Source organism: Bacillus rossius, chromosome 7 (assembly GCF_032445375.1).
Source record: "Bacillus rossius redtenbacheri isolate Brsri chromosome 7, Brsri_v3, whole genome shotgun sequence".
Lineage (NCBI taxonomy): Eukaryota > Metazoa > Arthropoda > Insecta > Phasmatodea > Bacillidae > Bacillus > Bacillus rossius.
The window spans coordinates 67265302-67292233 of record NC_086335.1 but is presented as its reverse complement, the minus strand read 5'-3'; the positions used below and the strand labels follow the sequence as shown (position 1 = coordinate 67292233).

General features: G+C 38.2%; 1 protein-coding gene across 4 annotated transcripts in view; it reads right to left on the bottom strand.

Moving 5' to 3' along the window:
* The window catches only part of LOC134534273 (transcription factor CP2-like protein 1), a 122501-nt gene that overhangs the window by 21791 nt on the left and 73778 nt on the right, over positions 1-26932 (bottom strand). For all 4 annotated transcript variants that reach the window (XM_063372574.1, XM_063372578.1, XM_063372577.1 and 1 more), the window contains 8 exons: positions 25330-25404; positions 23951-24093; positions 21722-21842; positions 20669-20813; positions 17943-18155; positions 16302-16454; positions 11888-11998; positions 10499-10581 (listed from right to left, as the gene is read on the bottom strand). In XM_063372574.1, coding sequence (XP_063228644.1) covers positions 10499-10581; positions 11888-11998; positions 16302-16454; positions 17943-18155; positions 20669-20813; positions 21722-21842; positions 23951-24093; positions 25330-25404 — 1044 coding nt within the window. The remainder of the gene's footprint in view (positions 1-10498; positions 10582-11887; positions 11999-16301; positions 16455-17942; positions 18156-20668; positions 20814-21721; positions 21843-23950; positions 24094-25329; positions 25405-26932) is intronic.

Below are 26932 nucleotides of genomic sequence, written 5' to 3'. Positions count from 1 at the left end.
AATGATTCAATTTTCTTCATAAAAGTATGCAATCATTTCATCAATGTTTTGTAATGTCGTTGTCACGTTAAACTATCGTCTGTAAACCGACTTTACAGACAACCAATTTATTTTTTGAGAATAAACTACGTCTCTAATAACACTGTAAAATGCCAATATTAAGAAGCCTTGTAAAGTCTCAGAATGTGACCTCGGGATTAACGAAGGCATATGTTAAATATTCAACATGAAGAAATTACGGCATACAAATGTTGAAACCAATATGGCGTCTGTACCTAGCAGGAGCAACGCCTACGCACAGCAGGAGATATCCCACGGTGTACGAGAGAATCGAGCAGGCAATTGCTGTTCCAAGGAGGTAAGGGCCACAATTCTGCTCCCAACTCAACTTCAAGCTTAGAGGGAGTGGTGTGTGTACACCACATGTTTCCTGCAGCCAATATGCACGTATACGTCAACAAATGGTTAAACTACAACAATTTACACCGACAGTCACGTTTAAAACAATTGGAACGTTTTCTAGAGTTTGGGAAAAAAAAAAAAAAACTACCTAAATAAAATTCTCAATTAGGGAAATTTTTTCAATTCGCTTTAATAGGTACTAGTGCAACAACTAGTTGTTTTCATGTGTGTTCAGTGCATTTACGTAAGCCGGAAGTGAGAAAAAATAATTTGCAACGACGTTATGAAAGCTGTGCAATAGGTGCAGTAAATGTGTCTGAAAGCTTAACGAACTGAAGATAAGAGTGAAAACTCAATTATATAATACTCTTTTCTTCTTCTTCTTCTTCTTCTTCTTCTGTAAATCTGAAAACTGTGCGGGATTCAGAGGTAACCTAACAACCTAAAGAGCGTTAAAAATTCCGATAAGAAATGTTGGTAACCTTGATTTTTTTGTGGTCGTTCGTTGCAGGGAATATTAACAGTATTACGTTTAAAATGATTTTTTTTTTTAAATAAGGAAAAACCAAAACACTATGTTAGTATGCTTTTTCATTTGTTTCAAATATTGAAACCTGCATGACCACAAAGTTTAAGTGCTGAAAATCATAACTTAGTATTAATTGCAAAAAAAAAAAAATACACACGAGCAATCCACACACGAGATTTTGCTTTGCAGCCATGCTTATTTCATTGCTACCAAAATAATATAACACTGGCAAAACATTATTCCAAAGTATATGCTGCCACTCCGTTAATTCAAAATACATGTTCGTAAATTTTTTTATATTTACGTTATGTTTAAGAAATTCACATGTTTTCCTCGTATTTTAATCGTAATTTATGATGGCGTCTCTCAACCCCGCTATGTTCCGCCTGCACAGCTTCGTGCGCACGAGGTAGCACGCAGCCGGGCAGCCGGGCAGCCGGGCAGCCAGAGGGCGGCGCGCACCGGTTGCGGCCGACACGAGGCACCGCGGCCTCTTATCGGCGGCCGCACTAACCTATTATTATCGGCGGCGCAGAGACTGGCGCTCACCGACCCCCGGTCAGTTCCCGAGCCTGCCAGCACCGCCTCTCTCCCGCGCAGCTTCGCGGCCCGGATATCAAACAAATAAATAATAGTTTAACTTACTATATAAACTTTCATCCTGTTTTTTAGGGCCCTAAAATCGTTTCTATATTATATTTACATGGACATAAAGTGTTTAAAAACAACAAAAACTATTTAACTAAAAGTACTCTTCCTTCGACTCTTTCATATTATGCCTTAGAATTAAATAAAACCTGTGAACAAAACTTTAAATTGTACAAAATGGTTAAATATAGTCAGAGCTGGGCAGTATCGAAAATACAAGTATTTGAAATACGTATTTTCGATACTTTTGGGTATTTTGTATCAGTAGAAAGTTATGTCTCAGTATTTTATATTTTGTATCGAAAATACTTTTGAAGTGTAATTACTGTATTTTGTATTTTATAAAATACGAAATACATTGCGTAGACCCTCCTTGCATTTATAAAATATCTAATTTATTTGCTGGATATTTTAATTTTGGAAATTAGGATTGGCTATTTACTTGCAATCTGGCACTTGTGAGTGATATCATTGTAAAGGTACATATTAGTTGAACAGAAATGTTATCACAGATTTTACAAATTGCTGTCTGATCACGTATTTTCATACATATCTATGGAATATGATTGAAAATGGAAATAAACATGGCAAGCAAATGTGAATCAGAAAATGTATTTGTACCTAAGAGCGCAATTCTGGATGGAAAGTTTTTCACTATTGTAGTACATGGAAAAGATCGTAAATTGAAAGCACGGTGTGAATTATGCAAACCTGGGAAAGATACTATAATTAGTGGGTCATGTTCTGCTACAACAAACTACAGGGAGATGGCTGCTATTATGGCCAATTACTACCAACGCTTTTTACATTGGTTAAAAAGTTTGAAGAACTAGAACTCCAAACTTTCAGATTTGGTGCATCTCATTCGCAAGTTGTGAAGACATCAGTTTTGAAAAGATTTGAGAAATATTTTGAATTAACTTCAGAGGTAAATGAAGCCATTATTGCAACATGTGCACATCCATACTTCAAATTTTGTTGGTTACCTGCAACTGCAACTAATGAAAGCATGAGGAAACGGATCCAAGAGGTTCTAGCAGTGGCTGCAAAGGACATAAACCCACTGAGAGATGACAAGAAGAACAGTTACACACCAGCAGATGATGATTGGTTTGCATTCAATGTCAATACAAATAATGAATCAAGTGTTGAACTTGAGTTATTACAATACTTACAAGATAAGGCTACCCACACGAGTATGCAAGATGGTTATCCAATGGTGCGAAAGCTTTTCTTACGATATAATACAAGTTTAACCTCTAGTGGTCCTGTTTAGAGGTTGTTTTCATTTGCAGGTATAATACACAACCATAAACACCACAGCTTGAGTGACCCAATGTTTGAGAGACTGTTTGTCTTGAAGGGAATTCGTCCTTCGTTGCTCACAAAAATGTTGCATGTATTTTGTAATTTCACCTGTATTTTAAAATACTATTTTGTATTTTGTATCTGAACTACATTTTATTTTGAGTATTTTGTAACTGTATTTTTAATAAATGTACACAGGTATTTTGTAATTCGTATTTCAAATACATTTTCAAAGTATTTTGCCCAGCTCTGAATATAGTTATGAAGAAAGTTTTTCAACCACACATAATTTTTATCTTCGCAGGTTAGGCAAGTATAAGTAGAATATTCTAAGCAAATGGGTGCCCTCACATGTTGCGCATACTTTTGCAGTAATTAATTACAAGAACAAATCTCATTTTCAGGAAATATGTTCCAGCAATAATAATAATAATAATAATAATAATAATAATAAAAACAGAATCTGCACTGTCATTTACAGTGATAATATTCACAACCATCTTGTCACGATGAGAGATCTTGCATACTACAGATGCCAAGAAACACAACAGTGCCTCCAGGTCAACAACGCTTCATTCATAGCAACAAATTCAAGTGTTGGCCAATGAAAACTCCGCTAGACTTCCAAAATAAAACTGTGTTATTTTTTAGTGTGAAAGAAATCCACATGGTGCGACCAATGACGGGTTAGTAAGAATTTAGAACAAGGTACGCCCTTGCGAAAAAATAATAGGCAAAACTGACTCCGAACCCAGGAGGCCTCTTGAAGGCGTACACACAGTATAACATGTATTAATTAAGTGTTGAGTTTGTAAGTTTGATTGTTTTTCTCCTTTCCTTATTTGTCAGGAGCAGCTGGAAGCAGAGTGGGTTGTGCATGCCACCCACCACCAGGAGTTTCAAAATGGTGGTTACAAAAACCAGATGTGAATTCAAATATGAAGGCGGACCTAGCATCCAAGTGCTCCAATTTTCTACTCTGGCCAACTCTTCATCCGGACCATCCTCTATCTTCTATATCCAAGCGCTAGTTAGGCCCCCCGCAAGTTATTTAAAGGTAAAATCTCTTGAAGTAGTTCCAGAAAAAACTCACAGAGCGCAGTGTCATAGCTGTCAAACAGAGATAATTATCTCTCGCCACTGTGTCCGAGACAGCCAGCCACCATCTTGTGAAAAAGTCGAAGTTACAATAGCCCAGCCAACCTCAGTAGAGTAGTCGGATGCACACCGGCTTACGGTGCAAGGGGTCCTGGGTTCCAGTCCCGGACAAGGCATGGTTGAAACACATATATTCTGATATTTGATTACAATTTGATGATGTTTGAACATGTTGGCATAAAGCTGTAGGCCACATAACAATCCGCCGAGCTATTTACAACACTGTTCATCCATCACAATAGACAAGATTTTGTTTTTGTGAACTATGTAAATAGTAGTTCATGTATACTTTTACAGCATTTGTTTAAAAAATCTATACTGGAGTTTGGAATTATATGAATGTAAGTTATAACCAAAATTGAAGCAAGAGACTATTTAGTACTACATGTATGGAAAAAATGAACAAAAATGCTGTTGTGCATAACCTTAAAAAAAATATGTTGCAATATAAGTTATTATGACAAATGTAACACTGAACATGTTACATAAATATACATATTAGTATTTGAAAGAGTATGCAGGATGTAGGCACTACTACATATAATATGCTTCTTTCTTTTTTTGTATTTTTTTTTTGTTTTGTTCCTTGTCTTACTGACAGGTTGGTACATGTATTCAGACACCTGTCCACAAAGAGACCATCTTATTTAAGGAACTCTATGGCCATATCTTTATAAGCTTGTAAAATTGTAAATTAACAAACATTGTACCCAAGTAAACTTATTAGGAGAAGTAATTCAATGGAATCAAAATATTTCTATAACTGACCTAACACTAATCATAACCATAAACTGTGGCACTTTCCATTTCCAGTATTGATGGTCACAGCAGAAATCACTGTGGTGCATTTCCAATTTATAAGCAGTTATTTGACTCAATTACAAATGCACTCCTTAAGTCCAACATTCACTTCCTGTGTACTTGGACAAATACATACTACAAAATAAGTACTAATCAAAAATTTATCTGAATAACTATTTTCTAAGCTTCATAATTTAAAATAGAGAATTCTCACAAGCATTATTTTACAATCTTAGCATTTTCTTAAAATAAATCCAAAAATTCCTTTTGTATAATATCTCCTGCTTAAAGTGTTGCAAACATACGTAGATAGCATAACAAGTTTACTCAGAAACTTACCTGTACATCACTGCTAACAGAAATAGACTTTAATGTTAGTGTTTTTACTGATGTAAAAATTATTTCTGCATGCATTCAAAAATCAAAATACATTATAAAATAAGATGCAATTATAAAAAAAATAATCAATTCTATAAAAACAACTAGAACAGTAAAAGACATTAGTTTCTATAAAAGTTCTTATTGATATGTTATATAAAATTGCATTAGAATCCAATTATTTGGTTTGGTTTTGTAGAGTGTAGAAAGGCAATTTTATTATTTCTTCAGACATGGTTTTGGGTACAGTTTGGTAATGGTTATTTTGAATGCAGAATGAAATTTAATTTGCAATTGAATAATATTAATTTAAACTAATGTTAGCAGTCATCTGTTGACTTGTAACAAAACTTGTAATAAAACACTTGAGTGGAAACTGGAAAGAGTCTGGATATTATGATTCATGATATCATGGACATACACCATTGCTGGTTATACTGTATTTCACGAGAAACCTCAGACGTTCAGTCTGTTTGAGCCTGAGGACGGGAACAGATCTCAGTTCTTGAAACGTCGCAACTGTTGTCTCGGGAAGTCTACTGTGTCCACAATATCTGTTTTGTATCATCGCTGGGTTCGCTTGTGCATCTGTGTTTTCATTGTGTTGTTCATATTATGTGTTCAGTATCATCGTTGGGTTCATCTGTCGCTTGAGTTGTCCAAGGTCGCTTTTGTCTCTATTTACTGTCCTCATTGCTACTGTCTCATCGTTTTAGCCCACCGTGTCAATCAACTATGTAATAATTATTGTTTACTACTTCCTTCCAAAGAAGTTTCTGTGCTGTTTATGGTTTTAATTTTTTGACATCGGCTGATTTTAGCTGTTTTCTGTGTGTTAGATGTTCATCTTTTTTGTAATTTTCCTCTTCTTTGTCTGTTATTGGGGTTTCTTATGACATACAGAGTACTAGCAACATCACGTGTCCAAAATAACATCTTGAATCAATCAACCCCATTGCAAGAATGTTCAAAAGAACCTGGCAATAATGTTTTCACAGAAGTAGCAGAAGAAGCAGAAACTCCTGGGTGCTCAGTGGTGAGTAAGCATGCGTACTTCTGCAAGTGGACTCGGGTCAGCAGCACTCATTGTTGTCTCATTTCTTGTCCAGGGAAAACACAAGTCATGTCGAGTGCCGTATGTTAGGCAGGCACACACTGGTTTTCCACTAATTTTGAAATACGGGCATGATTTTAACACAGTTGATTTATAATTATATGCAAAACATGTCAACATATGATGCTATAATCTTTAATAAATGATGATATCACAAAAGAAAGTCAAAATATGTGCACAGGAGGTTATTGTAAACATGACTTTCACCAAACCCACAACAAAAAAAAATAATTTTAATGGCATTTTTTCATTTAAGGATTTAAAATATTTGAAATTCATGTACAGACATATGTACCACTAGCTGCAAGTTGCAAAGGTGGTCTGCTGAAAGATGGAGTAGAACTCCAATTTTTTTAACATTACATAAACATACATTTGTCGTGACTGCCAAATGGCGAGAGAACACGAAAGTGGAAGAGGGGTGAGTAATTCAAGAGCAGGACAAGGTGCGTGGATGGTCCTAGTGTCAAGGTGACGACAATGTGCAACATGGCCCCCGATGTCTGACCAGGCTGCATGCTGGGAGTCACCGTTTGACTTGTACAAACAATAGTCGTGCCACTGTAAGTCTAAAATTACTAGCATTGCTTTGATATAAAATGAAAAAAATAAAAATAAAGAAATAACTGTGTGATTTAATGTGCACACATCCTAGAAACCATGCACTCAAATGTCAATTTTTTCACAAACAACATTGCCTGGAAAACGTTGACACTTCACTCCTACAGTTCAACAAACTTACTCGAGAAAATAAGTTCAGCCATACGTGAACAAATTTTTTAGAAACACAAATCAATGATGGTCCAAAAATTATCTCAACAAATAATGCTAAAAGTCATTAACGGAATTAAATAGTTCTACCATGCAAAGTCTATTTCACTGCACTGTTTCTTTAAGCATTATGCTATTTCACTGCACCATTTCTTTAAGCATTATGATTGTGTGTAAATCAGATTCAACAAGAAATATGCAGTATAATTGAGCCTGTGACACAATGTTTAAAACGTTCAAAACTTTAAAATTTTCTTTCCATAGCTTACATGCTGTTTTACAGATCTCTGACATACAGCAGGCCATTACAAAATTTCATTTTTTTTTCCAGGTTATAAAACGTAAAAGCGGAAGAAATGTTTCACGTTTTTCGGGGAGTGTACTTACAAAAATTAACGAAGTGTTGGCAAAATAATGGTGCATGATATTAAGCCCGAAACCCGTGTCAAATAATGTCCAGTTATATAAAAAAAAGATGTTAAGTATCATCATATTGAGTATAAAGAAACTAGACTATTAAGTTGATTCCAGCTTTAGCTACTCGCTCAACGCAGCTTGAGTTTTCGAATCTTGGCCCATCTATAATTCAAATGTTTTAAACTAGTAAAACTACTCGCTATCTATATGGAAGGGTATTCTAGCATGTTAGTGTTCTGTTGTTCATTGACAGTTTAAAACTAGAAAAAAAATATAAATACAAAACTAGCAGGCTATGACATACACCTGCAAGGGAGTTCCAAGTTCTCTTGTTTAAAGTCATAGAATAAATTTTCTGCAGAAAAAAAAGTTTTAAGCCCGTTATTATGTGTTAGAGGTAAACCACTAACATCAGTACAGCAGTAATAGAACAAATTCAACGTATATGTAGTTAAAAACGTTCTGATGTACATAATTGTTTTTTACCTATGTTTTAGTCACAATATTAGGTACTACCTTCACCTTGAATGTACATGTTACAATCCAAACATTTCACTTAATTTTCCATAACAATTTACAGCAGTTATAAAAAGAGATCTGAGATGCGTTCCCCATGATGTCTGCTCCATGACTTGGAAGCTCCCTTCCTCGTCCTGTCTCACCACAAGGTAGCAGAGTCACGGGGAGACACAGATGCCGAGAACACTTTGCCTGGTTCCCGCATCGTTCAGGGGTTTTACTGAGGCAGAGATTCTCTTCACCAGAGCACGAGTAACGTTAACAGTCGGCAAAGGACGAGTTGAGACGATTTCCGGTGAAAGACCATTTATTGTGCCCGCAGACCGCAACAACAGAATCCGGTCCCCTTGACACACGCCGACAGCTGTTCCTATAGGGCAAACCGCGTGGAAGGGAAAATGAAACAGGATGCACAACGGCCTGCAACAATCTTGCAGTTTTCCTCCAGTCACAGGGGGCCGTGCAATGCTGCAGAAAGGCGTCTGTAGGGTAGAGAGCAATCTACCTTTCGAGATAAGAGTGCAGGTGAATGGAGAAGTTGCAGTAAATGCAAAGCGTCCGTCAACGGATGTTCGCCTGTGTACGATCAGCGGCAGCATCATGCAGGCTCTCGCAGCTGGAGAACACAGGTTTCTTGAAGTGCATGCAGTACTGGCAGGTAGAGTGACAATGAGTCGACACGAGGTGACAAGGCAAGGTCGAAATGACTGGCGAGCACAGTGGCACGTATAACTGGGAAGAGTGGTAACCCATGGCAAGCTCCACAATTAAATAAAAAAGATAACTTCTGATCACTCGAGGTTCGTATCAATAACATTTCACTAGTGGTTTAGTTTCCTTGTATCTACATATATAAATAAAAATGTAAATGTTTGTTTGTAAAAAAAACAGCTGATCTCAGAAAGTTCTTCACCGATTGCTTCGAAATTTTGACACAACGTTCCATTTGTACGTGCAAGTTTTTATTTAATAAAAATAATTGAAAAAAAAAATAATAAAAACTGAGCGCCTGTAAATCAGTACACGTGATAGAAGTGAAACTTCCATGGTAATTCAAAACTAAGACCTTTACATCTCTTTCGCATTAGAAACATTTTAAAACAATGTTTCACAGAAAATTTGCATCAAATATCGGTCTTGAAATTGTAATTTAAATTTTACTCTCATCGCACCCAAAAATGATGAAATTAAACATATTAGAAACTAGAGCTGTGCTGATTCACAAAATTTTGCATATAGATATGCCAATACAACTGTTGCCGATTCACCGATTCCGAACCGATGCAGGAGAAAATACATTTTGGTTAAATTTTTTTTATAAATTTACTAAATTACCCAAAATCACTCATTCTAAGAAAAGAATGCAATGCAAATGCACATGTATTTTAGTTTATACGTAAATGGAACATAACCTCTCTTTTTTGAACTCTTATTTTTAGCTTTTTTTCATTTGTTTTTTGACGACTTTTAGTTGCTTATTGAAACATGAATTTACAAATGGAGGCTGGAAAATTTAATTATTTAATATGTAATTATATAAAATAAGAACATTTAATAATAGGTAACTATGAAATATATTGATTCACAATATAAGAGGTTTAAAAAAAATGAATTAAAAATGTGCAAAATTGCAAGACTTTGTACACTATCATCTTAACGCCTATCAAAAATATGATACCAAAGATTTATACGGAAATGCATTTCATGTGAAGTCCTATATTACTGTTATTTTTTATTCAATTTTAAAAACTATATGTAAGTTGATTAAAAAATATCTCCGTCAATTTTCTTTGCAGTTCAAGCAGTTGGTAATTTCCGTTGTTTGCAGTGGTAGCCATGTTATAAATAAAGCAATTTTTTGTACTTATCTACATATCTATATCTATAGTATACAGTGCTGATGATATATTTATTTACAATTTATTATATTCAAGAACGTTATTAAAACATAGGATGTTTAAGTTTGATAAGTACGGCTGGCACATGTAGCTAATAAATGATTTTCAAAGTATGTAATAGTACTAAAAGTGGAAAGGGCACTGGTGGAATTTTAGGTTACAACAGACACTTTCTTTTTTCAATAATATCGGCCGAAAATTAACAAGTGTATTGTGAATCAGCAGACACGCTGAATCAATTGAACACCGGCAAAATCGGATTCTGCAGATTCGTATCGGCACAGCTATATTAGAAATGAGTGCTGTCTCTTTTCTTTCTTTTCCATTTAACCAGACTTAGCCACAGCGATGCGTGACCGGCACAGCCAGCCAGACAATAAAATACTCCAATTTTTGAGCTGTAAACTTAGGCTTGATCTTAGAACTTGACTCAAAAATTTCGAGGACTCGTGAATCCATAAATGTTCTGCTGTCAGGTCACAATGGAAGGCTGTAAATGCACTCCGGGGAGCGTGGAACCCTCTGTGAGGAGTGGAGGGGCTGAGGTCTACTCACGTGGACTCGGAAACCAGGGCGTTGGCCGGAACGCTGCTGCTGACCGCCGGGATGGCTTGTTGGAACAGCGTCTCCACAGGAATCTTAACAGACCGCACACTGCGTCACCATTTCACACAACATTCTGTACGCACTTACAACAGTGAAACCAACCTCATGAATAAAAAACCCTGTTAATAAAAAACTCTCATTAATATAAAGTGTTTTCAAAAAATACCAAAATCACAATAATTAATGCAGTTATAGTTTTTTATTAGGACCACAACCAGTATTGTGGTTCCAAGTTTGCAGCTTCGAAAGACATGTGCTTCACCATTTTACATGGTCTAATAACTTCGTAAGTTTATGCATGCATCTGTCAAATGAGCTATTAAGAGGTATCTAGACCCAACAATTGTAAAATTTTCAACTTTGAGTGATTTATCTAAATTTCCTTCACTAAGCTTTTATTAACAGGATCCAAGCTGAAACCACAGGTAGGATAATCAGCTTATATCACACAGGAAACTTCAACTGTCACAATTATAGATACATGATTGCATGAATGAATACAATTGACATATGTAATTAAATGTACAGGTTGAGGCTACAGTAAGCATTATATTGTTAGTTAATTTATGTTATTTTTTTTAAAGAAACAATATTAAAAATCCTCGGTCCTTGAAACATGGCTACATTTTACATTATATCTCCAAAATAGTAAGTAAAGGCAAAACATTTTCACGATGAAGTTGTTCATAATCACACTACTTCCTGTTCGAATAAACTTAGTTATATTATTTTCAATTAAAAAAATGTTTACTTATGTACACACATTAGAAGTTATACTTCTTTTTGATTTAAAACACTGAATTATTTTCAAATTTATTGTAGCAAAAATTAATTTAATAAATACACAGTATTCAATAGTAATATAGTACCATATAACAATTTTATACCGCAAATAAATTATAAGTACTGGAACATAACCTCACTTATATAAATACACTTGATAAAGTTTATAAACACAATTTCTATAACTAATACTCACAATAAATAAATGTTTTCAAATTATATGTACCAGTATTCAATATCACTGACACATATGATTTAAAAGCACATATATAATTTTTATTTGCGTATAGGCTTTTTTTCATAATGTCAAATTATTGTAGCATGCTGCATGCACATCGTAAAAATTCACTCTCATCATTTTACCATCATGTGCCTAAATAAGTATAACTTTATAAAAAAAAAATTGTATTCAAAAATTTTGGGGGCCAACCAAATGTGGGAACAAAAAAACTATTACATAACAAAAAAATAGAAATAACTTTTTAGAAAACGGTTGATGTGTTGTGCAGCTAAAAACACGCGAATGGGAGTGCTGACACGAGCGGTTACACTCACATCGGTCAGCACAGTGCAGTCGTAGGACGGCTGAAACTTGTCCTGCTCCGCCATTGGCCGCTTCAGCATCTTCTCACGATCCTGCTTGTGTTTGCGGTCGGCTCCTTTCAACTGCGACACACACCGACACATTCACTCGCTTCACGCTGCCGACGAGGAGGTGTGACGATTCACACCAAGGCGGGACTTCGTCTCCCCTTCTTTATAACACACTCACAGACGTCGTAGCTAAAGAGTTGAACCACTCTACTGGTTTTCCTGTTTGCGGATGACCTTAACAGAACAGGACTAATTACTTCTGTTCATGACTCTCATTTACTGCAGAGTGATATAATTGCAATTGTTAGATGGTGTAACTCAAAACTGAATTACAGTAAAACCACTTCAATAACATACATTAGAAAATACCATCCTACTAATTATGATTATAAACATTTAAATCATTTTATTAAGAAATCTAAATATGAGAGATTTAGGTACCTCCCTTAATTCCAAATTACTCTTTCATTATCATACTCAAAATATAATATCCAATATTAATAAAACTCTTGCATTTATTAAATATATTACATTTAATGCATCTAATTTAAATTATATTCTTAGGCATCTTGCCTTAGATAGGCATGTTACAATTATAAATAAATATAAAAATTACCCTAAACACCCCCCCCCCCCCCCTTTTTCCGAAGGAAAAAAAAAAACCACTTAGCTGCAATTGTATGTTAGGCTGCTCGTACAGGTATTCTATAAAAGTTACCATTTGTTTGATAAACATTTTTCATCATGCATACCCATATGAGTAGAGGTCCGTAAAAATGATTTTATTATTTTATCAGATGTTGTTTTCAAGGTTAGGCATTTTGGTTTTATTTCGCTGTTATAAAATTTTGTGTGGTTTCAAGTCTAAAATAATTTTTAATAGTTTGAAAAGAATAAATAAATAAATTGAATGGACTAAATTTATTTTGGTCACAATGTGCACTAACAATTGTAATGTTGCAGAACCCTGCCCTCCGATTTAAATAATTTTCTTTTAAACTTCTTTTCTGTATAGGTAAATATAAATGAGTCAATGTTTTTAGAGTGGTGTGTATATTATGAGACAGTATAATCAGACGTTATGAATATTAATATATGTTATTTGCACGTGCCCTGTGTTTTAAGAAGGTATTTTGTATTTTATTAAACATTTTTAATCATTAGTAATTTTTATGTTACTGTTCACAAAGAAGCCGCTGTTCTAGATTTTTGCCTGTTTAGGCCTACTTTTTCAGGTTATTTCTAAATGATTTTAATTTTGTAAAGTAATTTGTATTATGATTGCTGTTCTTAATTTTTATTAACGTATTGTAATATAATTATAAATCACGGGACTGTGTCTGGGCTGGTGTGATGGTTAGAAAGAGAGGCATGAGAGGCCTGTAAGTGTAAGTGAGAAAGGAACAGTGTTTCCCCGCCAACCGAGATAAAGACGGTAATTCCCCCCCTGCATGGGAACCGGGTGATAACTGCTCTCTCACGGCGTGGGAGAGAGAACGAGAATGGAAGTCCCCGATTTCGATGTGAAATTGAAAAGAGACTGATCAGGGGAAGCCCAGATTTCTGTGTGTACAAGATTTTTTCATGTGTTGTAACTCGTTCTGTGATTGGCTAATATCTGTAGAGTGAATGAAGAGTGCGTGTGATTGGTCGGTGAGGTCATGTGACGTCTACTCCCTGCGTGGAGGAGACGAGTTCATGAGATCACCAGTCGTCTGTCGATCGCTGCCACAGTAGGTCGCGTTCGGTGGCTTCTCACTAAATGATAATGTAATGTACTAATAGATAATTTCACGTTGGTGGTCGGAGCCAGGCCGAATATTAAATCAACCTAATTTGTTTTATTTTTTTTTTTCGGACAATGAATTAGAAATTGCGGCCACCTTCGTCGGCAGTTGGCTCGGGGCGGAATTCGTTTTCGCTGGGTGCGGCCCTGTTCGAGGTCGCACCATCGTCGTGTACTTGCAGTAAAACATTACTGAAGGACTTCATCTACAATATTATTTTTCGGTAATTTCTCATCATGCGAGCTACCAGCAGTTTTTCGACGGGCAGATGTATGTGGACTGAATGAGTAACCTCTTTTCAAAGTGTTTGGAATCGTCTGTGCAACATTCTATTAAAAAATAATAAAAACATCAAAATTTGCAATCGGCGTTGAACTGTTTATTTTGTATATAACGAACCGTTATACAATAAATATAAATTATAGTGGTCCACCAATATGACTTTACCGATTACCGATTCGAATACGGATTATGAGAGCAATAATCGGCAGATACCGATTCATTTACCGATTATAATGAACAAATTTTTTTAAGTGTAATAATGCACACAAATTTTTTTATTCCCATGTGAATTTAGGTAAAATTGAGAATACAGTTATAATAACAGTATAAAAATATATAAAATACACCATTAAGTCATTGCAAAGTGTAAATTAAATTAACTTCTATTTATATTTATTATTGTAAACAACTTGAACTACAGTCTAATAATTGTAATTTACAATGGGTAAGCTTTTGTTGCAGAAAACTAGCATTATTATCGACTATGACATAAGGTTGCATCGAGAAATTACCGTTTAACAATGTAAACATGTTGCTTTATTTTGTTCATTTGAGTTTATAGAAAAATGTTTCCACACTTCACTTTTTTTCTCCCTACTCGCCATCTCAATATAATTATATAAAAATGACTAAAAACCAATTCTAGCACATGTGATTTTATTTATGTTGACTGAATATATAAAATTATAAATACTTTCTCACTTTTCATGTCACATACAAATAACACAACGGATAATGTTACCAAAGATGCTCATAACGAGTTTGTAAAATGCAGTGATAAACTCTAGAAGGTATCGGGACCACGATTTTGAACCGCTACTACGACTCGAAAAGATTGATTGTCATAGAATCCACTGCAACTGCTTGTGGTATTTTGATTGCGTGCCATCTATTTTACGTCTCTGGCTATAGGTAATGTACAAGGCCACTAAACAAAAGACAGAACAAAAGACGAAACGTAAATAAACGTGTAGGAAAAATGTATTTTTTAATGTTCCAGGCAATGAGATTAACGAAATATCTGTAATCATGTTATGACGGAGTTAGATGAATTTTGTAATATATACAAATACTAGATAATGCCCGGCATGCGTTGCAATGCCTCAATCAATTTTTTAAACGTATACTAAGCATCTCTCTTTATCTCTCTAATTCTCTATCTCTCTATGTATATCTCTATCTCTATATATCTTTCTACACATATATCTCTATATATCTTTCTAGCGGACCCGACAGACACTGTCCTGCCCAAATGTACTTTTTGTGAGATATGGATATGGCGGTAAGTATTTCTACGCTGGACATTTTGTATCTTCTCATTATACATACCCCTCCTCTTGGGCACGCCACTGCCGTTACCAAAAGCCTTTCCCATGTTTACGCAGAAGGCAACAACAATGCAAAAGCCCATTGCCATGGAGGCTAATTATCAACAATGCTTAGTTTTTTTGCTTTTAAAGCGTGTTTTTTTAGTTTTTTCTTAACTCAGAATCGAGATAAAATATCCAATTGTGAATCTAAACCATCCTCGAATCCCCGTGAACACACACAAAAAATTTCATCAAAATCGGTCCAGCCGTCTAGGAGGAGTTCAGTGACATACACACGCACACAAGAAATATATATATAAAGATTTTCGTATTTCGTCCTAAAATGTGTAACAAAATATTACACGGTAAAAACCTACTTAATTACGCCGGGACGTAGATAATCGGCAAACTAATCGTTAAGATAATCGCCGATTAAGATTAATCGATAAGTACCCATAATCGCCGATTACGATTCATCGGTATCCGCATCTGTGCACCACTAATAAATTATATTATATCAACAATAAAAAATTATTTTTGCAACCTTCACATGCAATAATACAATACATATTAATGATATAATACACTTATTGAGGTGTTGAAACCACGCGCATTGCTCATGTTGTTCATTGCATCTAAACTGAGTATTTATACTGCACAAAAGACTTAACCTGAAGAGCGAACGTTAGCATGTATATGACAAGTTCATGAGGTGTGTGAAATATTTGTAAACAATTAAATATTTATTAATTCCAAGTGTTATTTTCCAAAATTTGGATGGTCGCACAGGTCTAGCCATAAGTAAAGAGCCAGTACAGAATAATTCATAAATCGTAATTTAACTTTTTGTTTTACCGACTGCTCTCGGGCACCGCAAATTAATTAAATTTTCCGTCTCTCCACAGCCGTGTGATGGTCGCACACAGTTAAGAACGGTTTCTTCACGAAGATGCACGCACGACCGGCGAGGCACCGACAGGGCAGAACACAGCTCACCTTGAACACCTTGATCTGGCACGCGGCGGCGTGCAGGCGCTTGCTGCTCGTCTTCTCCTCGCCGTGCAGGAACGTCTCCACCTGGATGCGGAACGGCACGCCCTTCTCCCCGCCGTGCTTCTTGGGGGTGAACTCCGTGCTGATACAGTTCACCTGAGGGACGAGACAAAACACAAACCTAGCACTGCGACCGCCTCCAGTGCTCCGTATCGTATCGAAGCTCTGCAGCGACATTGACACTGTTTTTCACACTGGGGGGGTTGAGTTAGTCTCAGTCCACAATTGCGATGTCTGATGTCCGAATGTCCTGAATTCTAAAGTAGTCACTAGAACGCAGTAAATGTTTATAAATTTTTTGTTTGTTTATTGTTTTCATGCATGTTTTTAAAACGAGAATTGGAAACTCAAATATCTAGAGTGTACTGTTGTTCTATGCTACCAAAGGATGCTGATTGGGACAGAACGTTCAAGTTGACCAATGTATTCGGACCCTCGCCCACACCACACATGACAACAGAGGGTCACAAGAACCAATCAGCAATCAGTGTCCATCGACACAGTTAAGAACTTAACTGTCCCGAATGCACTAGCAAGAGTTGCAACACCGGCCTGCAAACGAGCCCGGTCCCGGAGGAGGTACCGTCAAGCACACACACACCATTGTTTGTGCTGTTCACAATAAATTAACAATAGACGTTACAGTAGGAAAAAAAAATTCACGTTCGAGATATTGAACATTGTAATGTGTTTCCCGTTACACAAATACGCTATGTGCCACGTGACTTTCTTTTAGAAACGGAACCGATCAACTCTCAGAAACGGCTGCATTTTTTGTGCCGAAAATTCACGTTTCCCGCTAAAATGTGGAATTTTTGTGAGAAATATTAAATCTCCTTGAACATATAAATGCGAAATAATAAAATAACACGAAACGATACAAATGGAAATGAAAAAAATCTACATTAACCGAAATGAGTCGGAAAGCTTGTGCATCAAACGAAATCTGTCGATACAATATGAATAACATGATTTGTACACAAATGTAAATAAATATAATTAAGTAAAAAAACATCAAAAAGCATCAAAAGAACCCATTTATAACGAAATAAGTGTACTTTAATAGAAACAAATTAGGGGCCCGCCTCGTCAGGGGTGTATGTGTGTTAGTGAGGCGGGATTATAAGTGCGACGCTCGATGGTATTTCTAGCGCGGTATCGCCTCTAAGCTCAAGGCTCTGAACTGGCGCGCAGTCTTCTCGTCGTCACAGGATAACTGTGAAATTTGTGCGGTGACCGTATTTTTATATTACGGGGAAATGTAGATAAAGGTGTAATGCAAGTCCCTTAAGTGCTTTCAAGAATCTGTACCACTTGTTTTACACCTAAAAATTACTCTGAAAACATGCGTTTCAGCCATTTTAACTCTTCTAGAAATACAGTTTAAAAACATGATCCAAAATTAAAAGTACTTTTCGGGCCTCAGCGAACTCTTAAATGCTTTTCGTAAACATACCCCACTCGGATATCTTGAGTAGTTTTGAAATGGCGTTGTTTTTCCTGAAGCTCTGCACACCGAGTGTGTGACCGGGTAGGCGGGCCCCTTAAATCGTGGTTCTGGGCAGACGCTGGACGGCAGCTCACCTTGATGTACACGCCCACCTCCTTGGTGGCGTCCCACAGGATGTCGACGGTGTTGATGAGGCTCTGGTCCTGCACCACGTCGTACAGGCCGTACGACAGCGGCACGTCCACCTCGATGATGCGCTCGCCCGGCCGCGACGCCTGCCACGACGCCATCTGCTCCCGCTCCGTGTACTGCAGGCGCCGCTCGTGGAAGCAGATGCGCACCACGCTCTGCAACACGGCGCCCGGCTCTCGAGACTGCCTCGTCAGGCATCGGGCGAAAGGAAACAGCCTCTAATCAAGGCTGAAAAGTGTCATTCCTTGACTGCCTCGTCAGGCATCGGGCGAAAGGACACAGCCTCTAATCGAGGCTGAAAAGTGTCATTCCTTGACTGCCTCGTCAGGCATCGGGCGAAAGGACACAGCCTCTAATCGAGGCTGAAAAGTGTCATTCCTTGACTGCCTCGTCAAGCATCGGGCGAAAGGAAACAGCCTCTAATCGAGGCTAAAAAGTGTCATTCCTTGACTGCCTCGTCAAGCATCGGGCGAAAGGAAACAGCCTCTAATCGAGGCTAAAAAGTGTCATTCCTTGACTGCCTCGTCAAGCATCGGGCGAAAGGAAACAGCCTCTAATCGAGGCTAAAAAGTGTCATTCCTTGACTGCCTCGTCAAGCATCGGGCGAAAGGAAACAGCCTCTAATCGAGGCTAAAAAGTGTCATTCCTTGACTGCCTCGTCAAGCATCGGGCGAAAGGAAACAGCCTCTAATCAAGGCTGAAAAGTGTCATTCCTTGACTGCCTCGTCAAGCATCGGGCGAAAGGAAACAGCCTCTAATCGAGGCTAAAAAGTGTCATTCCTTGACTGCCTCGTCAAGCATCGGGCGAAAGGAAACAGCCTCTAATCGAGGCTAAAAAGTGTCATTCCTTGACTGCCTCGTCAAGCATCGGGCGAAAGGAAACAGCCTCTAATCAAGGCTGAAAAGTGTCATTCCTTGACTGCCTCGTCAGGCATCGGGCGAAAGGAAACAGCCTCTAATCGAGGCTAAAAAGTGTCATTCCTTGACTGCCTCGTCAAGCATCGGGCGAAAGGAAACAGCCTCTAATCGAGGCTAAAAAGTGTCATTCCTTGACTGCCTCGTCAAGCATCGGGCGAAAGGAAACAGCCTCTAATCGAGGCTAAAAAGTGTCATTCCTTGACTGCCTCGTCAAGCATCGGGCGAAAGGAAACAGCCTCTAATCGAGGCTAAAAAGTGTCATTCCTTGACTGCCTCGTCAAGCATCGGGCGAAAGGAAACAGCCTCTAATCAAGGCTGAAAAGTGTCATTCCTTGACTGCCTCGTCAGGCATCGGGCGAAAGGAAACAGCCTCTAATCGAGGCTAAAAAGTGTCATTCCTTGACTGCCTCGTCAAGCATCGGGCGAAAGGAAACAGCCTCTAATCGAGGCTAAAAAGTGTCATTCCTTGACTGCCTCGTCAAGCATCGGGCGAAAGGAAACAGCCTCTAATCGAGGCTAAAAAGTGTCATTCCTTGACTGCCTCGTCAAGCATCGGGCGAAAGGAAACAGCCTCTAATCGAGGCTAAAAAGTGTCATTCCTTGACTGCCTCGTCAAGCATCGGGCGAAAGGAAACAGCCTCTAATCGAGGCTAAAAAGTGTCATTCCTTGACTGCCTCGTCAAGCATCGGGCGAAAGGAAACAGCCTCTAATCGAGGCTAAAAAGTGTCATTCCTTGACTGCCTCGTCAAGCATCGGGCGAAAGGAAACAGCCTCTAATCGAGGCTAAAAAGTGTCATTCCTTGACTGCCTCGTCAAGCATCGGGCGAAAGGAAACAGCCTCTAATCAAGGCTGAAAAGTGTCATTCCTTGACTGCCTCGTCAAGCATCGGGCGAAAGGAAACAGCCTCTAATCAAGGCTGAAAAGTGTCATTCCTTCCACTTACCTAAATAACATTTCTTAGTTTCATTAAATTTATTTTATGGTCAACTCCCAACAGTGGCGCATCCAGGATTTTGGTTTGGTAGGGGCTTGACCCAGCTGAGGCTAGGCTTTATCAAGGCAAACACTAAAACAATAGTGGACCCAGATGCTTTTGGAGGGGGCTTGAGCCCCTTAGCCCCCCCCTCTGGATCCACTACTGACTCCCAATACCTTAGGATGCACAGTAGCACAAATGTTACCAATTAAAATTGAATAATTGTACCCATTTAAAATATCAAATTTCAGGAAACATTTTCTATTTCATTGATCAAATTTTTGGTCAACAATAGTTAAAGTACTAATATTACTAACCATTACAGAAATAATTTTTTTTTTTTTTTTAAATAATTGGTAAATTTTATCATAACAATAGTAACAATGGGTTCCCTAACTGGAAAAATAATTTTTTTGTTTTAAGGTATCATTAATGAATAGCATTTTTCATGTTGTTAGAATAAATTCTAGAGATACCTGATGAATCCTCTGATGGCTCACAAGGAATTAGTGAGGGCCGTAACACATATGGAACCGCCTAGTATAGAAATCGTTAGCCTTCAACTCAGAAACTTTTAATTATCGTTTCCTCTCAGAGGGGATACTGCCTTAGAGGCATTCAGGCCTAATCCCACGGATGGTAGCTTCGCACCACCAATCGTTCAACCACTATAAACATATTTTGTGGGAATTTTTTTTTTTAAATTCCAAAACAGACACAGTTAGTATTGAAGTACATGCCAACTTGAAGTTGTAGAGATGGAAATGGCTACCTTCAGGATCTTCCCTCGGAACAAAGAGAGATCGCCCAGTTTCTTCAGCTTGATCTCGTAAGACTGGCCCTGGTTGAGGTAGGTCAGAGTCGCTTCGTTGACCTTGGTTGCGATGGAGGTGGCTGCAGCCAGCACGTACTGAAATCTGAGACAAAACGCTGCGTGTGTATCGTGCTGCTTGCATCTTGTTACACTGCCAAGCCACAAACTCATTAAACATGCAAGTACATGTCATATTTAACCCACAGGAATTTTGTTGATGCCAATGAATGTTCGTAACAAAAAATAAAAAAACTTTAGTTTACCTCTTTGTTAAAAATAAAACGTAATCTTTCAAGGCAAAGTTAACTAATAATCAAATTTTCATTATATTTCATAAAAAATAAAAAGTGAAAAGTGCATTAAATGTTGTTGAGAATATTTTCATAATTTCTATGCTACTTTAACTAAATAACACACTTTTATTTTGGGAAAAATTTATCCTCTAATGCAGCGGTTTGTAAAAGGTGTTCCGCGGAACCCTGGGATTCCGTGGCAGGGTCACAGGGGTTCCGCGAGTCAGGACGTATGTTTAATGAAGCAGGCAGCCGAAGCTGGCACTTTCATCGATACTGCCTAGACTTCTAGGACCTTTAATGTTTATTTCGAATTTTATTTTTGTAACTTCAGTACTACTGGCTCGCTGTAGGAAAGGTTTTGATGGAGATTAAAAACTGACAAAAACTAGCTTCTACTGCGCAGCTTAGGTTCCCCCCTCCCTTCTTGGCGACAGAGAGGGGAGTGACGGAAATTCTCTATCGCAAAGAAGGGAGGGGGGAACCTAAGCTGCGCAGTAGAAGCTAGTTTTCGTCAGTTTTTAATCTCCATCAAAACCTTTCCTACAGTGAGCTAGTAGTACCAATACTTCAGTTTTGTTATTTTTCCCATAAATTTCATGATTTTTGTCGGTTCGCAGACCCCCTGCGGAGGTGCGGAGGCACACGAAAGGCGTGACGAAGGGCAGGTAGATGGGTCACGAGTCTCGGAGGGCAGCGGCGCGGACGGCAGACCGACCTGGAGTCGATGGCCGACTCCTTGGGCTGGCCGGGGCTGGTCGTGGAGGTGGCGACCGAGGTCACCGTCATCCTCACCGTCTGGTTGAAGGTCGCGCTGGTCGACACTATGTTCTCGCCCGCTGCAACAGTGCCAGGGCATGTGGCAGACATTCACGAATGCACTGCAGCAGGAAAAAAAAAAATGTATGCGTGGAATCCAAGTGCGACAAAAATGAAATTCTTGCTTATTTGGTGTACATATAGCGATAAAAATTTAGTATTTTTTTTTTTGAACAAGAGATAATAAGTGAGAATAGTATGGACGTAGGTATGATCTCAAAAGAAAAAAGAAAAACAAAGAAAAATATGGTAGCATCAATCGTTACCCGTTAAAATCCTGATTAGTTTTATTAATTTTTCTGCAATTATTTCTATCTCCCCCCCCCCCTTCCACACAATATTCATCTGAACTGTTTTGTAACCACACTTTTATAAACATGAACACTGTCTAATATCACTTTGTTTTGCCCAGGATAAATTAAATTTTCTGCATTCTTAACAGGGTTCACTATTACCGTCATAACTAAAGTCTAACGCTAGATAAAGTACACTATTGAGCTACAAAATGCTAAGCTATTGTAATGGCCATGTTAAGATTTCCAGTGTGTTTCTTTGCAGAATTTTTTCTGTTTTGCAGAAAATCCAGGATGACACCGTGATTCTTTGTGAAAAATTAGAAGGAAAAACAATTTAGCATGGCATTAGAATATGCACTACTATTAAATCAGGAATTACGGAATTTTTAAGAATATATATATCCCTGAAAAGTGTATGATTTAGGCTGGAATACTAAAATCAAATTGGATGAGTAGTATCATCATTCTTCATTACGAAAATATAGTGGGTGCCAGGCTATTATCAAATAAAATACAATAAAATTATGTAAACAAGTGTTAATAACATGTCCCAGAATCTGTTTCCACGGAAAGTGGTGAGCTTTTACTTCTCAAAGCAGTTGACTCAGCATCTAATACAACTTCTTTCCCTCGATACAGCAAAACTTCAAGAGTTTCCCATTGTATTTCGATCTGTTACTTTCATAGCTGATGCTGGGTAGATTCTTTACTTCTGAGCACAGTGCCAACATTGGCTTACTATTTGCCTACAGGTGGCATTAAGCTATTAAATGTAAAGTAGCGTCTTGATGCAGGACATAGTTAAACGTACTAGGGAAGAAATAATTAATAGGAACGCGAATAAGCAAAGTGCCATGAGATGTTTCAAACTCTCAACAACGCGAACAGATCAGGGTTCATGACTGCACATCAGTCCGTGCTAAGGACACGTGCAGAGGACTGGTAAACTAATAAATGTAAAGTAGTGTCTTGATGCAGGACATAGTTAAACGAACTAGGGAAGAAATAATTAATAGGAATGCGAAAAACAAAGTGCCACGGGATGTTACAACCTCTCAACAACGCGACAGATCAGGATTCACAACTGCACATCAGTCCGTGCTGGGGACACGTGCAGAGGACTGTTAAACTATTAAATGTAAAGTAGCGTCTTGATGCGGGACATAGTTAAACGTACTAGGGAAGAAAAAATTAATAGAAACGCAAATAAGCAAAGTGCCACGAGGTGTTTCAACCTCTCAACAACGCGACAGATCAGGGTTCACAACTGCACATCGGTCCGTGCCGGGGACACGTGTAGAAGACAGTCTGCTGGAGATGGCGGTTTAATAGTAACGCGAACAAGCAAAGTGCCACGGGATGTCACAACCTCTCAACAACGCTAACAGATCAGGGTTCACGACCGCACATCGGTCCGTGCTGGGGACACGTGTAGAAGACAGTCTGCTGTAGATGGCGGTTTAATAGTAACGCGAACAAGCAAAGTGCCACGGGATGTCACAACCTCTCAACAACGCTAACAGATCAGGGTTCACGACCGCACATCGGTCCGTGCTGGGGACACGTGTAGAAGACAGTCTGCTGGAGATGGCGGTTTAATAGTAACGCGAACAAGCAAAGTGCCACGAGATGTCAAAACCTCTCAACAACGCGACAGATCAGGGTTCACGACCGCACATCAGTCCGTAATGGGGACAGGTGTAGAAGACAGTCTGCTGGAGATGGCGGTTTAATAGGAACGCGTACAAGCAAAGTGCCACGAGATGTTCCAGTGCCGGGGACGGCGGAGGCCGGGGAGGGGTCTCGAGTCGAAGTAGGGGGCAGGCGGGTACCTGCCGGGTCCAGCTCCGCGGGCGGCGACGGCAGGAGGGACGAGCCCAGCGAGCCGCCCTGCTGGTGCAGGAACTGGTGCAGCTGCGTGGCCGCGCTCGAGCTCTTGGGCCCCAGCCCCCCGTCGAGGCCGCCCCCGCCGGGCCTGCACAGCACACACCGAGGACACCCTCTCGGGCCAGGCGTTTTTAAGGACCTGCCCGGGCCCACCGCAACAACCTCTTTCATTTCCTTTTTCCTCGTTCATAAAATACTCTGCGAGAAATGTTTGAAATTAACGAGAGAAGGTATAATCAAATTTTAACTAGCATGTAATTTAAAGCGCTGGTCAATAACTTTCGATTTCAATTGTTTTCATGATTGCATGTTAGAAAAAAAACTTTTGAAGATTTTTATTGCCTCAGGTAATGAAGCGATTTCAACAAGGTTTAATCTTTGGGATTTTTAAATACTAACCTGAGCGTAATTGATCAAGAAAAAATATTTAAATTTCATAAGACGGATAAGCAAAACCATAGTAAAATTTAGGTTGCAGCTTGGCTTAAAAATGTTGTTCCAAAGAGTTTAATTTTCAAATATTCTAATGTTGAGCCATCCTTTTCTCTGGGGGCTATTCCTTCACCCCTCAGTAAGACACCTTTTGACCTTCTGACGAGATATTACAGCCCCTCAAAAGTAAATGACCCAGGGACCCACAAAGTCTAGGGCAGACACTGGTTAACTTCAAACATTTTTTATTTGTACTATTGGTTGATTTTTCTGTTGCTATAAAATGGTGTCTATTGACAATATTATTTCACAGAAGAAACTGTTAGTATCAGTAGATAACTTACATTAAATTATCTGCTACATTCACGCAAAGCCAAAATTTTTAATATTAAATGAAATAAAAAATTTGTTGACAAAAACATTCGAAAACAAAATGACATCTCTCCATTATGTCTCCTTAGAAGTAAAAAATTGAAATTTATCACATGCCGTTCTTGATGATATACTATAAGAAAAAAATATTTCCAAAATTCTCATTCCAAATTTTCCTTTACCAAATTTCTCATTCCAAATTTTCCACTACAAACTATCATGTTTAAAAAATTTATCATTACATTATAAAGTTGTGTATAAAATGTTTGTGCTCTATGGTGTGTATCCCGCAACAGAGCAAATGAAAAAGGGACAGCACTAACAGGAGAAATCATGCATTGTAAAGAGACAAAAGTGTCCATATAATGCACACTGCAAACTAGGGATGAGACATGCTATTGTTCGAGTCGACTATAGAAAGGTACGTAGCACGAACAAAATGAACTTGGTGTGTGTTAGTACATCACAGCTGTACAGTTAAGAGTGGCAAGGCCACTCGGAGAGACCAACCCTAACTTACACATTATCATGCGACGATGGAGACGGCGCCTCTTGCTTGAATACCGTGAGTGACGGCAGCGCCAACAGGGCCTCACTGAAACACCAACACAAACACAACGGTCAAAGTTTTTTCCGGGCGGCCGACGTGTCAACACCTCTCCTGGGACTGACACACTGGCTCTAACCCACCACACACAAGCGGGCTGTTGCGACAGAAGACTCGGAACAGCATGTTTGCCCAGAGCATCAATGAAGAAACCTTTGTGGGCAGCGAACGTTAGGAACACCAAATACCACGGCCACTCGCCGCCAGGCACAGCACAAACAAACAGCTGCCTCACGTCATGATTCCCAAACACGCTCAGTGTTTGGTCCCGTGCTAGCATCGCACCGGCTGACTGGTTGCTAGGCCGGTGCATGCGTTCTGCTTTGTCTGGTCAAGCACGTGCAGCTAATACTCACGACTTCCAAGCTGCCGACACTTGATACACGTAATTTTACAATCACCAAAAATAATTATAAAAATCATTAAATAATTCAAAGTGCTTCTATTTTTATTCCACTCATTCCATTTTGGCTAGCCAATTAATTCCATCTTTGGATAATGTCAAACTCGCACAAATATGAGATGACTATATTTTTATTTGTATATCATGTCAGACCTCATAGTTGTATTCATGTGCCTAACTAAACCTACTAATTTTAATTTTTATATAAATTATCTCTTTCTGTCATTTAATCTTTTAAACAGTTAAAATTACTTTTCAACAAAAACTAGTGTTTTCTTTACAGAGCAAAAAGTAGCCTATAAATTTAACTTACAAATTGAAAATAGCTAAATGGTAGCTATTTCTGTCTACAATAGATGTACAATGTTCCTGTTTAAGAAAAAGTCACACAAGTGGTAAATTTATTCACTGGGGAAAAGTATAAAATAAAAAACAAATAAGAAAATAAAAAATAAAAAGGTAGCTGTGTGTCAATATATTTTTATTTTTTATTACTGCTGTGTGTCAATACCTTCTTTTATTTTATAATCATCATCCTGTCTCCTTTTATTAATGTATTTTTTACATATACTCAAAAGCTGTTAAATATAAAAGGCTGAAATGAAATTTCTAATTTTAAGCCCTACAGTGTGGTTTTATATTGGTTGGATTTAAATAAATAACTTAAAGAGTACTTCAGTCTGCAACTCATTAAAAATGTTAATGTAATCTCATGTTACCAAATCTGCAGACCCTGTTTTAACTGATATAGTGTTATTTTAGCACTTTTATAAAACTAGCAAATTTGCCCTAACTAGTTTAGTAGTAGGGGTGACTGCCAGTGGGTGGGGTATTTAAATGAGCAGTGTGAGGCTCTTTTGTGCTATGCACTTCCCCAGCTCAAACTGTGAGCAAGTTTTAAAAAAAACTTTTTTTTAACAAATATTGTGTTTTCAGTCAAACTTTTTTTTTGTGTGTAATAATCTTAGCTCTTCAGAATACAACATTTTGTAGGAGTAATTTCGTGAATGGAACGGGAGTTGAATGAACGGGAATGTGTAACCACGGTTGCCGAAGTTGTCAAGATGGTAGACTGATGTGTATCAACGTAAACCCACGTACAGTCACCTTCGT